At 40.3% G+C, this 15,613-nt stretch overlaps 1 protein-coding gene and 1 long non-coding RNA gene across 10 annotated transcripts in view; both read right to left on the bottom strand.

The window, feature by feature from the left end:
• Window positions 1-395: 395 nt before the first annotated feature.
• Window positions 396-6,673, bottom strand: LOC146760014 (uncharacterized). Its single transcript, XR_014948972.1, has 3 exons — window positions 6,538-6,673; window positions 1,501-1,577; window positions 396-619 (listed from the first exon to the last, which is right to left on the bottom strand). It is a non-coding gene; the product is annotated as an uncharacterized LOC146760014 (long non-coding RNA).
• Window positions 6,674-7,241: 568 nt separating this feature from the next.
• ATE1 (arginyltransferase 1) overlaps window positions 7,242-15,613 on the bottom strand; it is a 56,575-nt gene continuing 48,203 nt past the window's right edge. For 7 of the 9 annotated variants that reach the window (XM_015867498.3, XM_015867500.3, XM_015867496.3 and 4 more), the window contains one exon: window positions 7,242-10,505. In XM_015867498.3, the coding sequence (XP_015722984.2) occupies window positions 10,327-10,505 (179 nt within the window). In that variant the 3' untranslated portion in view covers window positions 7,242-10,326. The remainder of the gene's footprint in view (window positions 10,506-15,613) is intronic. The other 2 variants (XM_085555339.1, XM_085555338.1) reach the window with 1 other exon arrangement.

Below are 15,613 nucleotides of genomic sequence, written 5' to 3' on the forward strand. Positions count from 1 at the left end.
GTGGAATTGGATGATCATTGTTGTCCCTTTCAACCCAGGGCACTCTATGATTCTATGATATGATTCTACCATTATTGTTATATTTCAGTTACCCCCTTTCAATTGAGCCAATAAAAGCCTATTTCTGCAATGCAGCCCCCTTAGCAATTCACAGCCAGCTCCATCCTCCTCTGAAGACCAAAGAAGGCTCAGCCTAAGGGTAACTTTGGCACTTCAGTTGAACCACAGTAACGAGGTGCCTTTTGCCCATTTCCAGACAAATACAACTCTTGGTGCTCTGCAAAGATCTCGCAAAAGAAAATGAGATAACCAACTCTTTAGTGAGTGGATTAATAGATTGTGAAAAGCCTGTCTCAAAAATTCAGCACAAGCGTTTCCGATGGCCCACAGACAAATGAATGATGGGCTGATCTTTATTAAGTTTTACACAAAGGTGAATTAGTGTCTTTTGCTATGGCAACGGCAATAAAAGGATACAGAATGACTCCAAAATGTCCCGGCTGTCTGGGGAAATTGGTTGACATTCTGAGAGCCTATTCAACCAGGAAAGGGGTTCATTGTGTGCACTTCCCCCAGGTTGAGTGTGCCAGTCACATGTGCCACTGTGGTCAGCTGCTGGCTGGGGAAAGGACAAGATGAGTAGGAAAAAGGGGAGCTCAGATCCCCATATAATGGGACTTTGGAGGGAAAAAATCCCATTTGACTTCTTGATACATCATAGAGTCCTTAAGATTGGAAAAGACCATTAAGATCATCCAGCCCAAACACCAGGCCCACTAGATGGATCGGTCTTTCCTCATAAAAATTCAATGCCCTTTTCCAACCAATGATCATTACCATTTACAGATCTCAGTGCTCAGAGACTTGGCTAGTGATATCAGAACTATCTAAATAGATAGAAAGGGTACCCTCATTCATACTGTGGAAGGAGTAAACTGGCAATAAACACAAGAGATTGAACATTTTGGTCAGTGAACACTGTAGTGGTGGACCAGGCTTTTGCTTTCACTGAAGAACCTTGCCCCTTGTGTAGCAAAATGCAGCCTTTATTCCTCCCAACCTTAAGGTTAAAATGCCATTAATTTGCCACAGGGACATGAATCTTAGCTCAGCCAGTTCCTCTTACTCAGCTTTACACGTACCCAGCTGCACCGCACACAGCATCACAGCAGAACATCACGACAGCTCCATCTCCATGGAGCCCTTTGCTACCAAACGAAGTTGGAAAACACTTCATGAAACAAGCAAAAATCAACAGCAAGGAGTGACGAAGGAGGGGACGAAAACAAAGTGCTCTATGTCACAGCCCTGTGGCTTTAATCAATACAAATAAAGAGTAATTTCCCCCCAAGGAAAAATGTTCTGTACCTTTTCATTTTATTTCTTTGGGAGTTGATAGGAGCTGAGGGAAAAGGCACTGGACTTGAAAAGAGTTTTCAACCTCTTATTTACTCAAACCTAGTCAATGCTGTCTTAGCTGCTGCTTCATTACTGTCTTACCTTACTTGAAATTCTTCCAGACACTTTGATAGATGGATCTGCTAAGTGGTCCAGCATCACTTTTTCTTCCTATGGAGCTATCAACAGAAAACACTCCTAAAATGCAGATCTCCCAAATACTGGGGGTAAAAAAAGCCCTTTCAGAATAGCAGCTGCACGCTGCATATGTGCTATGTTTACGGAAAGAGTAAACATGAAAAACAGACACATTTGGTTTTCATTCACTTTGACTGACCCACGGAGCACTCCCTAGAGATGACAGGCAGGTCAGCCCATACGTTGTCAAATAAATATGCATTATTTTAGCTGTACATCCTCTACTAGAAGAACTGAAAGTTCTGTGGCTAAATATTTCTCAGCAGACACCCAGGAAAAGCCCCAAACTGACACAGCTGTGGACTCCTTCAGCAGAGGGCAGCCACTGTACCAGCACATCCACATGCACAGTCTTGCATAAACCCACTTTAGGAGACAGAAGGAGCTCACATTGCAAGAGGTGGAGGCTCAGACACAACACACTGAGTAACAGCCTACTCTGCAAGGAGTGTCCCTGCAGCCAACAGATGAAATCATGGACTTAGGTGCTACTGAACACAGCTATCACAATTTGGTCCACGATTCCTGCTTGTCAGAGTTCTCATTCCCAGTTCTTCTCCCCATCCAGTCCTCAGACAAGCTAAGAAATTTTGTCATTGAAGTGTGAACTTTCCTTTTATCGTTGCTCTTTATAGCAACGAAAACCTGGAAACTCCTGAAGCAGGTGCCAAAAATGTGGTCCTATTGATTACAGCCAAAACGTTGTACATTTCTAAGCCCCCAACAGCAAATTGCAATGCTGGACCACAGCACGGTGTCCTGGCTCTCACGTCATCCACCCCATCCACACATTCCTCCCAGTGCTGCTCATGTGCTCTATGAGCCCAAACACGGTGCCACAAGACGTGCCCATTGCCAACAGGTTGTGCTGCCCTCAGCTGTTCTTACTGGGTCACACTTTGATGTGTGATGCAATTCTGGTTCTGTTTTCCCTTCTGCCAATCACGGTGATTATTTTGTTTTTGCTTCAAAAGTTGCTCAAGTAGCACCCAATTCAAGTCCCCTCTTTGCTTTGAAATGTGAAAATGCCACCTTTGCTCTCCACAAAGAGGTAGCTGGAAGCGCATGAGGACAGCCCTGATGTGCACCAATTTATCTTAACTCCCCAATCTCAAGCCAACTGCTCTCAGTAACATTCCACTGAGGAGGTGATATTGATGAAACTCAGCCAACTACAAGAGCAAAATTCCTTTTTCCAATTAGATGTTTTTAACATCTCCAAAACACAGTCCCATCCTATGACAACATCTTGAATTAATTGAGCTACAGGCAATTCTCATTCTCTTTGTGTACTATGAAATGTAGGAAACACAGATGCTGTCTGTTTAAACTGTCAAACAAGTTTCCTGATGGTAGCTATCATGTCTGCTGCAGACTGTTGGTTTAGCAAATGTTGTGAATGCAAAGTTGGAACATGTGCGCAAAATATTCCAAGCTATAAACATCAGAATCATTAGAAGCTTCTTGAAGGTTTGTACCAATGTTATGAGAAGAGCTGTGTCTGCTCTGGCCATTTCGCTGAAGGGATTCAAGCTGACCTGACCACATCTATTGCGAAAAGCCTCATTACCCAAAGCACGAAACCCTCAATTAAAATGGCGGGCAGGTTACAAAACTGGTCGGAGTGCAAAGCTTTCCACTTTCCTTTGTTCACATTGACAGCAAAATAAATACTACAGGTAACTCCCGGCTTCTCCTGTTATTACACTCCTTCACAAATACAAGGATTAACACAGCAAGAAAACAGTATTCAGACATCACCTTCCCACACTTGCACTGCAGTACGTGGTGATTCCTTGACCTACAAAAGTTTCCTATTCAGAAAAAAAGATGCGAAGACAGGTAGGTGTTGCATCTGTAGCATCGCTGTATGGGTCGGGAGGCTGGAAGCCTCATTGTACAATGAAATACGCTAATAAACAGTGGTACGGAGAGGTTTGAAAGTGATTCCAGATGCTGGTCAGAACAGGAGCAGGAAAACCACTTTTGTTATATCAGAATGAAACTTTTTATGAAGTATCCAACCATGAGAGCATAGCAGGAGTGAATGCAGGACCTCTGCTGAGGACAGACTGCTGGCTTCCCAAACCACTACATCATTTCTGCTCAGTGCAGAGTACGAAGGAAGGATTGCTCTCTGTGGAACCTGTTCAGATGAGACCTCAGGCTGGCCAAAGGCCAGAGCATCAGCAACAGATACCCGCCTCCTTCTGCAGTGTCAACTCCAGGGAGAAAAATAATGGAACTAAAGGAGACCTGAGACCTAAATCCTCAGTAGACACATTCTTGTGTCAACACATAAAGGCTGGGGCATCCTCTAAAGCGAAGCAGCTTGGGTTTTCATGCGTTGAGGTGTGAGAAAACAGAACAGTCCATTCTCATTAGCAAGAAAGGAGAGCACTCCTTACATCCAGCAAAGCGGGTAGCAATGCTTTTATCCCTATTTCTGATGCGTAACCTTAGGGATTTAACGTGTCCGGAGCATGGGCACAGCATACAACTCTAAAGCATATTTTACACCTTTGAATTTCATGATCTTACTTTTCTTTAAAACTGCCCTCTATAGTTCTCAGAGCCTCTATAAGGGCATAAAGCCCTTCTGCACTCAGTGGACCAGATTTGACAGCAGCTTACTTGCCATGCAGTCACAGCGTGACTCAAAATGATGGGATACTGTGATACCAAAAGCACTTGGAAGTGCCAGCAAATAGAAAAATAAGGTGCCCACCACGAGGAGAGTCGTGACATTGTAAAGCTGGATCAATGTACATTGTGCTGTTCATAAGACTTAATGAAACAATTACAGCTCTCCCGTTGATTGCCTTTGTTTTGTACCATAAATCAACAGATTATTAACTGTAAATGTCAATGCGTTCTTTGCTTCCTAAGAGGTCACTCTGCGAGGTAATAATGAAGAACACACCGCTTGATTGAATATGCTCTTGAATTGCCAGCTACAGATGAATGTAGCAGTTTCTAAAGAGCCTATAGAAATAAAAGCAGCTTCTTCGTGCAGAGGAAAAACTGAAAACACTGGTAAAAAGAGCAAAAAGCTCAAACCAACCCAAGAGTTATGAATGGAAAAACCACCTCTTAAAACTACAAACTAAAATCAGTGTGCAAAGAAACTGCATTCCTGGTTGTAGATGGGAAGTGTATTTCGACAGCTTCGTTCCTCTTGGTAGAGTGAGTTTCTGTTATAAGAGTTCAGCCATGTCAGAATCACCCACAATTATCCATGAACACTGAAGGATTTAAAGAGTTGCCACCTGAAGAAGGTATTGATTTGAAAGGAGAAGTGTTAGTAATGAGACCAGCAGGAGTTTACAACATCCAAAGCTGGAGTTGGGTCAGTAGCAGACTGAAGCCACTGAAGGCTATAATGCCACTATAGTGAAAGCAAAGCATCATTCAGTCCTAGCATCAACAGCTGACTCTTAAATTTGCAGAATTCTGCTTAGACTTTGGTCCTACTGAACTCCCTGGTGGGGTTTCCAATGGTGGCACTGCTGATGCTGATAGGTCTAAGGGTCAGCAATGTACTCAATTTCACATAGGCCTCCAACTCTTGAGAGAAAATAAATAACCAGGCCTGATTTCCAGACCTTACAACATTCTAACTCTTGTCCCTGTGACTGCACCCAAAGCTGCTCAGAAAGGAGCGTTTGCATCTGGGTTTTTATGGGCTGCAAAAAATGTCAGGGATGAGGACACTCTCAGTCGGAGGACACATGCAAGCAGCTGTCACTGCTTCGTCTTCCAAGTTTCTGGGCACCAGAATAATTTATATGTATGAGGAATAATAAATACAATTTGGAACTCATTTTTTTCCCCCAAGTGCTCTGTCTTTGCTTTAATCTTGAGCAACAGAGACGAGTATCATATTCACAAAACAAATGGGTTGCAGTGCCCTTGGCAGTGAAGAGAAGCATTGCAGTCTCCTGACCTCTAAGTTCACTGTGTTAATAGAAACCTTATTTTGGCAACATTTCATTCCCTGCATAGGTGAGAAAGGAATTCTGACATGAAAACAACTTAGGTTAAAAAGAAGAGGCATAAGGAGGAAAAAGAAAAATAATGACAATTTGTTCTGGCTTTCACAATCAACACCCTGGAAACCTTGCCAAAAAACCTTGCTGACAAAGAGATTAATTCGTGTGGATTTGGGGGCAGGCGTGAACTGAGCAGTAATCCCTTTTTAATATATATATATACATTAATATATGTGTGTGTAATAGTAAAAGTCAGCTTCTGAAAACAGAGGGCATTAGCAAGAGCACTGACAAGATATTATGAATTGAAAATGCCTGTAGGGATGGGGCACCTACACCCTCCTTGTGCAACCTGTTCCAGTGCATCACTACAACAGCATCCAAAGCACTTTGAGGGATGCAGCTCTACCACCTAGGTTCTCCTTATGTATTTCATGGATCTTTGTTTCAATATATATATATCCACAGCATAATTTACCTAAGAAATCTAATGTTCAAATACTTGTCTGGAAAATAACAACTAAAAGCTGTTATAAAAAAATTGCTTCATTCACCTTTGTCAGCCTCACCTGAATGTTCTTTTTCCCCTGCTATGCCACAGTTAGCACAGGGCAGAGAACAAAGCTCCGTATGAGTTAATAGGAGATGTAAAAGTCTCAGGCAAGGCATAACATTAGTGCTTTGCAAGCTGGAATGTGCCCCCTGGTGGCTGCAGCTCAGAACCTTGAGACAAAAAAACTGTGGTTTCAGTGTTATTTAATTTTAATGTGCTTTAGTAAAACATGGTTCTTCAGTCAGGAAGGCAGGATGCCCCAGACCGGAGGGGAACAAAGAGAGAAGCAGCACAGTGCTCAAGTCCCATCCAGCCGCACTTGTTTGCTCCTATGCAAGCACAGAGGGTGCATTTCAACCTAATTCACCCTTAAATTTAGAGATTTTAGCTGCTTACCTGCTAGTTCTTCTCTGAACAGCAGCCACCTTTTGCTCCTTTTTGCCACTCAGGACCACCAGCAGCCAGCTCAGCTCCTTGCTGTGCTTCCAGAGGGCAGCCATAGTCTGGGCTTGGAAAGCCTCCACTGCTTCAGCTCACTGAATAAAACAAATTATTTGGCAAGTGGAAATGTAATCTATCTGGCTTTTCTTTATGCTCAGTATGTGATGTTATAAGCAAGAAGCTCTGAAGGTCCAGCTCTATAAACGTGGTGGCTGTGATACGAAGCTGCCGTGCTTCTGGAAAGCACTGATTGCCCTGAAATGTGGTGATGGTCTCCATCCTAAGAACTGTCTGCACCCTTCGCAGTTCAGTCCTGGGCTGCTTATTTCAGCCCATTGGAAATGGTATATATAACCTAATTAAAGTCAGTAGCCCTATTTACTCACCCAATGTGAAAAGCCTACAGCTTTATTTTATTCAACCCAGAGGAAAAAACCAAACAGAGCTTCTGTTTCAAGGCATACAAGTAAACTCTTAGCTACATCACATAGATAGAAGATTTAGTTCTAAGATACGGGCAAACTTTCTGAATTGATTTGCACACCTTCTAATCCCTGCTGCTCTTTGACTTCTCCAGTTTTGCTGCTCAGTGGACACTTCTCAACACTCAGGGTAATTCATTCCTACAAAGTAAGACAGAAGTCACACTCGAAGCTGTGTATTATTTATAACAACTCACAGAGACTAGAAACAGCTTTATTTGCTATACTTACAAGTCAAACAGGTCTGCTGAAAAGCAATTACAAACTCAATATGCGAGTTCTTTTGCATCCACTGCAATGTGTTGATGATGGAAATGCATGAGCTCCCCACTTACTTCCAATTAAAACAAAGCATGATGGGTTTTTTAAGCATGGGTCACAGCTCTGCATTTTCATACCACCATTTTATGCTCATTTAGCAATAGATAACAAGGCAACCTGACTTTAGGGATTAACTTTCACAAACTAATTACACTAAAAAAAAAGTCCTTATGAAGTATTATATGCTAAATTAAATATCTTCAGTGATTCTCAGTGAAAACTCATTAAATAAAATTAAAGTAGTTGTGAATTTTCAGCTCCACTGAAATCAATGCCAATGCTTTGAGAGTTTTGTCTGCAGGACTGTTCAGCTTCTGAAACAGCACTGGAAAATACTGTGCTAATGTCCTGTTAAAGCAGCACCAACAAAGCACATCAGATAGAAGCGTGATGGATCTGATGAGCTCAAGTCCTGAATTCATCTCAATTTTGACTCTTTTTTAATATTATCTCATTAAGAACCAAAAGCCTGCCCTGCTGCAGTTTCAGTGGAGGTCAGAAAATGAAAAAGCACCATTTTGGAACTCACAGGAAATGGTCATTTATGTTTTGTTGTGGCACCAATGACAAGTTCAAGTTGTACTCTGTTGTACTTATTTTTATACATACCTCACTTTTCTTTGACTGCAGCCCTTAAAAGCTCCCAGTGAGAAAAGAGGATCAGGGAAAAAAAGTCTGTTACATACTTAGAAGGCAAATCAGCAATAAACGTTGGGCACAGAGGACAGAGTTCTTCCAAGCTCAGGCTGTTAACATAGTTCTGCTCCCTTGTAATTCAAAGAATGGCTTGGGTTGGAAGGGGACTCATGGATCGCAAACCTCCAACCCCCTGCTGCATGCAGGGCTGCCAACCTCCATATCTAATACTAGACCAGGCTGCCCAGTGCCCCATCCAACCTGGCCTTGAGCACCTCCAGGGTTGGGGCATCCACAGCCTCTGTGGGCAGCTGTGCCAGCACCTCACCACTCTCTTGGTAAAGAACTTCCAGGTTCAGCAAGTCCTTCAGTAAATGAGTTTTATTACCTTTAAGATTCTGAAAGTCATAGTGGATTTTCTTTGCGCCTTTTGACTGATTTTATATCGCACAAAAAGGATTTTCTCATTCATTTTGTTTTTAAGCTCTATGGGCATCACCAGGTTTCAACAGTATAGGCAGACAATGTTACACCATTCCAACGTTTCACTGAGTGTTAAGTGTCATTTTACCCACAGAAAACAACTCCTTATGATGGCCATAAATAGCAGTTAGTGGTCTCATAGCAGTAGGCTTAGATGAGATGTGGGCAGACACAGACTCTACAGCACACAGACCTCGCTGTTCCAGATAATGAGCGTATATCCAGGTAACAAGACTGTCGGAAATAACCAATTTCATTGCAAAGTGGCAGCAGATTGAAACAATAGATAGCAATTAACATGTTTTAAACTTACTGATGAGCCTACACTCATCACCTGTAATACTGCAGTGACCAAACTGATATGGGAATAAACAAATCCCAACGCACCTGAATCTCAACATTCTTGTGGCTGTTTCACATACAAATCAATGCTTAATGATACTGGCCAAGGGTTCAAAATTAAATCAAGCCCACGACTGACACAAGACATAACCTTCAGAGATTCAAGTTGAATTTGATTTTGGGGAACGAGAAACATGTACACATATATTCTTGACTAAGATTCTCCTTCTTCACAGGTTAACAGGAAACTTCAGGTTGATTCAAGGTAAATAGTAGCTCCTGTCACCCATGATAAGCAAATTACAAACACATTGGGATTGTTATATGTTGCTGAATATAAAAGCCATATGATTTCCCTTGTATGACTTGATGCATTTTACTAATGACAGCGTTAGCATATCAGTAATAAAGTGCTTTGATAACGCATCACATCTTTCTGTTTCCAAGAGGAATATTCAGTTGAAGATGTGAATAACCCGTAGGCCATTGTGGCATAAAGCAGAACAGCCACAAAGACTGAGGAATAGGATACGCAAGTCTCCCCATACAACTGTGCTGATAAAACTGCAACAAGCACCAGCAGTGGTACCTTATATAGTTTTTAGCATAGATCTGAAATGTGCACTAAAGAGCTGTAAGCCGAATATCCCAAACTCCATTTCACATCAGTGACGTGCATTAAAATATCCACTCTTTAGATAAAGGATAAGGCTTAAACAGACAAACAACAACAACAACAAAACCTCTCAGAGCTCCCTGACACTTGGCTGCATCTCTTTGGTAAATTTACAGTGCAACTACTCTGCTTTATCTGAGAAAAGGGAGGTTGTCCAAAGTGCTGCATCTCCTGCCACTGAGAACCAACTACGATTCCATGCTCAGTACAATCTCAAATGCTTACCTGCTATATTAAACTACTGAAGAATGAGCACTGAAAATAATTTCTTCCTGTTCTTAAATACACTGTTGAAATATAATTAAACCATGCCAGGTTTCCTATTGGAAAGTAACTGCACATCTCAGTTCTCTTGCGATAGTTTAGGAACATATAAACGTGAGTACAAATTTAATGGCAATTTCATATAGCAGACAGCCAAGCTGCTATTTGAAAACACTTGTGATTTAATTATCATTAACAGAGACTTAGCCAACCTTTGTCTGCAGAAAAAAAAAACACCTGTTTTCCATTTTGTTTAGATACTTAGGATTACTCAAAACGCAAAGAAAGGCAAGAACTATTTAATTAAAATGTACTGCAAGCACGTTTTTCCAAGCTTATATTGCTAAAGCCTTGCTGTATTGTTAAAAGTTTCATTGGAGTTGTCTTTAAACTCAGTTCCGTGTATTCACACAAGCCTAGTTATATACCTGTACTTCATATTGTCATGTAGTAGGCATACCAACACACAGCTACATTACATCATCCAGTGGCAGTGCAATAAATGATGGTTGTGCCATCAAAGTGTCGTTTGATGGTTTCTCAACTTCTAAACAACAACATTCTTTCTGAACACGTCTGTCCAACCAAACTTGCATATTGCTGAACGCTGGCTTCATCGCTCGGCCCCTTCCTCCTCTTCTTATACACACTGTAAGGCATCACGGTTCTCTTGTGAAGTACTCTGACTCTGCCCAGTTCCTTAATTCGATCTTCATCAACTGCAAAGAGAATCAGAGGCAATAAATATTAGTTACATACGTTGTCTCTATGACCTCAATTTTCACAATTAACCTCAATGTGCATAATGGCAATGTATAGCATTACTGAAAGTATCTCTACTGCTTCACTTTAAAATTCACATTCATTTAATATTCACCAGAGACCAATGCCAGAAGCGAATATCTGGGAAATTATTTCAAACACAGCGGAGCAGAAAAGTCTTCCTGTTGTTGCCATACTGCAATTTCATTACTACACAACTCTACAAAACAAGAAGTTTCACTAATTGCAACAGACCTGAAGCACAGAGGGTAAGGCATCAGCTCTGGGAAGCAAACTGGTCACCCAGTGCCTTGCCATGCCTTAGTTTACATACCTGAAACTTAAAGAAGAGTGAGAAATAGAGTTCACCTGCTTTTCATATGTAAGTATCCTTCAAACTCACCGCAGGTAAACTGAATAAATAGTCTGGAAGAACACAAATTGATTTTCTAAAGCAAATCTCTATTCACATGTAGCCCTTGCTATAGAAAAGCTTAACGCTTCATTCTGGGTCTTCTTTCTGCCTCAATAAAGACAAAGGAGGTCATTAAATGCTTTTTGTAGCAAGGCACTCTCAAGTACTACCCCATTCATCCACAGTAACTCCAACTTTTCTGCTGATTGCCTGAATTTAGTATGTGAAACTTAATGAAGTCTGTTTTACAAAGTTGGGAATGACTTCATTTCTTTTATCTATGTTTTGATTCCTAGCACAGAAAGTACAATGTATTTCTTAAAGCTTAACTAGGAAAAAAAAAGTGGTTTGAAGAAAGAAAATCTGAGCGGTATTTGCTAAGATTGCATTCTCTGCTAATTATGGTTGGCAATCGCTTTAGATAAAACACTAAAGTCAAAAGCACTTCGCTGCAGCTCCCTCACCCTCTTTGAAACCCATCAGGTTTTTGATGTGTTGCCAGCACCTTTCCTGACATCCCAACAGGCTCCTTGTCCCACCACATTCTCCATCTTTCCCCAGGTTCACCAAGGAAAAACGTGCAAGTTTAACTCCTGGAGGTGACACAACCATAAACTTATTTTAACTTCTTAAATTGGAAAGTTTCTATTTACTGCACCTCTAGGCTGACTATAAGTTTGTGTCCTGACCTGGATTTCTGCCAGGCCTCTATAAAGAATCTCCTGCCAAAAGCACTTTCAGAGCTGCTCACTGCTGATGTTCACTGCTTTTAAATAATTCTGAAGCCTGATACTCTGGATGAGTTCATCTTTTGGCTTGCAAGCGTTCCTGGCCCCAGCTTCAATTTCTTACAGTAACTAAAGCTACTGTACCTCCAATTCCCCTATAGCCTCAGTGGCTCAGCTGAACTTCGTTCTTGTTGTTCGGCATATATTTTTACGCACTTAGTCCACTTTTATTCATTACATCAAGCACAGTCGGAGCATTATCCTTGGAATCAGACCCATGCTAGCACTAGCTCTATAGCTGTATTAAACAGTTATTACTGCCCAGGTTCTAGCAAATCTGTTGAATGCTTCAGCCAAGTGCTTTCTGAAGCAGAGCTTGCCAAGCCACGCTGCAGGTCAAACCTTCTTGGACTGTGGCACTACCTGCAGGCAGCAGAAGGCCCTCCTGAGTAATCAGGAAAACACCAGATACAAGTACTGCAGACTCCTTGGAACTTAAGGACCGATGTAAAGCACAAACTACATACATAAACACTTGGTAACAACTGAAGTCTTTAAGCCCAGATATGTCTTGTCCTACAAACCTGTATCTGAGTGGGTATATCTATGCTTCTCTACAAACACTGATTCTTGATTCACTGAATGCATTTTGAAGGGAAGGACAGAGCCCTCAGTTGCCAAAATTCCTTAAAATTTACCTGGTTTAAGTGAATGTTTTTCCACTGATGCCAAAAATAAAAACTTAAGTGGTAAAATGACCTTCTTCAAGAATAATTAAATAGATAGATACAACTTAAGCCCATCTGAAAAGAAAATCTTTCCATGAAATGTTATGTGTCAGTGAAATCATTACAGGCACACAGTAAAGCTTTTAAAGAAGGTGAATAGGAACTTCTCTTGCCACAACACCAACCTGTAAGTTTAATCAGCTTTCGGTTGCTTATGCTCAGAAGGTAACATCATGTGAATTCAGGCAAGTAATCCCTTCACTCTTAATTTAAGCCCAAGCAGGATGGATTAACAAGAATTAAATAGAAAAAATATAATAGATTGGGCTCCAATATTGCTTATGGAAAAAAGAAATTAAGATTAAACCTCTTCTGCTAACCACTACATAATAAAGGTTGCTTTGTATTTAACATTACGCCAGCTGACTTCTGACACCCGTTCCCCATGTGATCAGAGCTGGGATACAAAAGCCTGAGCAAAAAATGACCTTATTGCAAGCCAGAAAGTCACAATGAACTTCTAGTGGGGAAAACTCATGCAAGTGACTGACAAGACTTCTTTAAATGTAACAAGAAGTAAAGGATTTTGTCAACACACATCAGATACTTTCCTGCCTACCAGTAAAAGAATAAAAATAAGCAAGGAGTGGTCTAAGGAATGACTGGGTCATGTACTGTGTTGGCAGATTTTGGCTGGATTTCTTAGTTCACTGTGCATACAAACTCACCATCAAAAGCACAGACACCTCAATTGGTGTAAAAACCATCAAAAGAGATCCATTCTCTGCCCTATGTGCCATGGCAATGTTCATCTGTTTGAAAAATAATACGGGCTTGCAGAATGTTTTAAAACAGAAATGTAACGTCTGCTTACATGACCTTGTCATGATCCATCACCAAATATTTCAAAACAAAGGACTCTAAAGGGAAAAAATAATAATAAGCTTTCAAATGTACAACTGAAATAGACGAGATACAAATTATAATTTATTTTATATATATATATAATATATATATATATATTATATATATATATATATAATTTATAATATTATAAATTATAACTGAAATAGACGAGATTACAGGAAAGCTAAAGCACCCCAATCACAAGTATCATGTACTGATTTGAAACTCTTCTTACTGCTCTTAAACCACTATTTATTTTTTCCTCAACCAACGAAGCATAGGAAATCATCCACAAAACGAAAGTAGCCAATATACAGGGAGAAGATGAGCAATGTATGTGAATTCCTGGAGGCATTCAAGGCCAGGCTGGATGTGGCTCTGGGCAGCCTGGTCTGCTGGTTGGCAACCCTGCACATAGCAGGGGGCTTGAAACTCAATGTTCATTGTGGTCCTTTTCAATCCAGGCCATCTTATGATTATGTAAACCAGTATGTTAAAATGTATTTTTTAGCATGTTCCTTCTTTCATACTACATTCACACATTAAGAAAGCCCGGTTTGCCTTGGGGTATACAAATACCAACTCAGATGAAAATAAGAACACAATTAAAACGAAGCATGTAAAGAATTGCTAATGAAAACCAGGAAGTCAAAAAGCCATTACAACGAAATGGTCAGGATATTTTCCATCCACCAAATCTTTGGTGAAAACAAGAAAAAAAAAAAACTTCTGAAATTGCTTTTCAAAAATAGGAGGTTTCAAAGAGGGAAAAAAAGTTCTTACCTAAATATTATCAATGATTCTTATAGGGAAAAAAAAGCAACAGAAGAATTATAATCTTAAAAGTAGAATGAGGACAACTCTTGAAGATCCCTCACAAACACAACGGCTTTTGAGCTTGGTGCCTGAAATCACTCAACTGGTTTATGATGTGCAATTCAGCTTTTAGAAGTAAGCAGACTAATCACTTGACAAATGCATTCAAAATCTGCTAACCCTGCTGTGCCATGCGGAAACAATAACTCATTGTGTTTTGACTCTTATTATTCTAGTAGTAAACATGAATAGGGGGCCAATGGAAAAGCTTTCCTGAGCATACAGCGATTCATAGGTTTCCAGCCATAATTCACAGCAACCTGCAAATCTTCTGCTTACATGCAAATACAATCCTTTAAATATATTGTCTGTATTAGCAGTGCCCAAATCTGAGCATGGCCTGCTGTTCTGGAAACATTTGAGGAAGAGGCACATAAAACAGCAAGTATAAAATCTTAAGAGAATTTCTGAGCTCTCATAAAATTTGATTATTCTAATCTGCTTCAGTTTATTATCGTGAAATATCATGATGGAGAGCTACTTACCAAATGGATAGATTTAAATGGTAGGGATAAGGATTTGCTTTTCAGGGATGCAATACAAACAGATCTAGTAGCACCAGGGAAAACATCAGTTAAATGACACCGAAACACCTCTCTATAGCAATATCCAGTTTGTCCCCAAAGTCAAGATGCTAAAACTATGAGAAACGGAATATAATCCTAAAGATGGCATGTCAGCAGAGATTATTTCACTTGTGGTTGCTCTTCCAGAAGACAAAATGAGCTACAGAATGCTTTGCCTTGTTACTAGGTCAAGTAGAAATTTAAAGCTACTAAATAAAATGACGTCTCAAACAGATCATCCCATCTATTTCCTGAATGTATTTTGCATAAGAATGTATTCCTCAACTCACTGCAGATTTTAAAGACAAAAATCACTATGTAAGCTGCATTTTCATTTCAACAGTTAACTCTAAATTATCTTGTAAACCAGTACAATTGACCAAGAAATGCCAAATACTCAACTCTAAGCAGTAATATTCTTACTACAAAACAATGATAGTCATTCCAAGTTTTGTATCATGACCAGCGCCTAAAAGGCCAGAGTGCCCTTAATGAGAGCAACTCATGACTGTCATGCCAACTATATGAACTTCAGCAAATTCCAAGTGTTGCAAATCTAGCTTACACTTATGACACATTAATGTGTTTTAGAATTCATATTTAAGGTCAAATCAATTTTACAAGGGCTGACAACGCAGAAGCACAGTTGTTGCCTCATTTCGTACATGTCTGAGTTATTCTGCGTTGCACAATAAAAACCAGAAAACACATTGAGTGATTTTAACAGGCCATCGTGACTCTCTGGATTGTGAACTTGCTTCCATGGAGCTAAAAACTTGCTTGTGGCCGAGACAGAAATATTAGACCGACTACAGTGAATTTCAGCAATCCAGCACGTTGTTTTCC

This window comes from Coturnix japonica, chromosome 8, assembly GCF_054131305.1.
Source record: "Coturnix japonica strain WE chromosome 8, WE-NBRP24, whole genome shotgun sequence".
Lineage (NCBI taxonomy): Eukaryota > Metazoa > Chordata > Aves > Galliformes > Phasianidae > Coturnix > Coturnix japonica.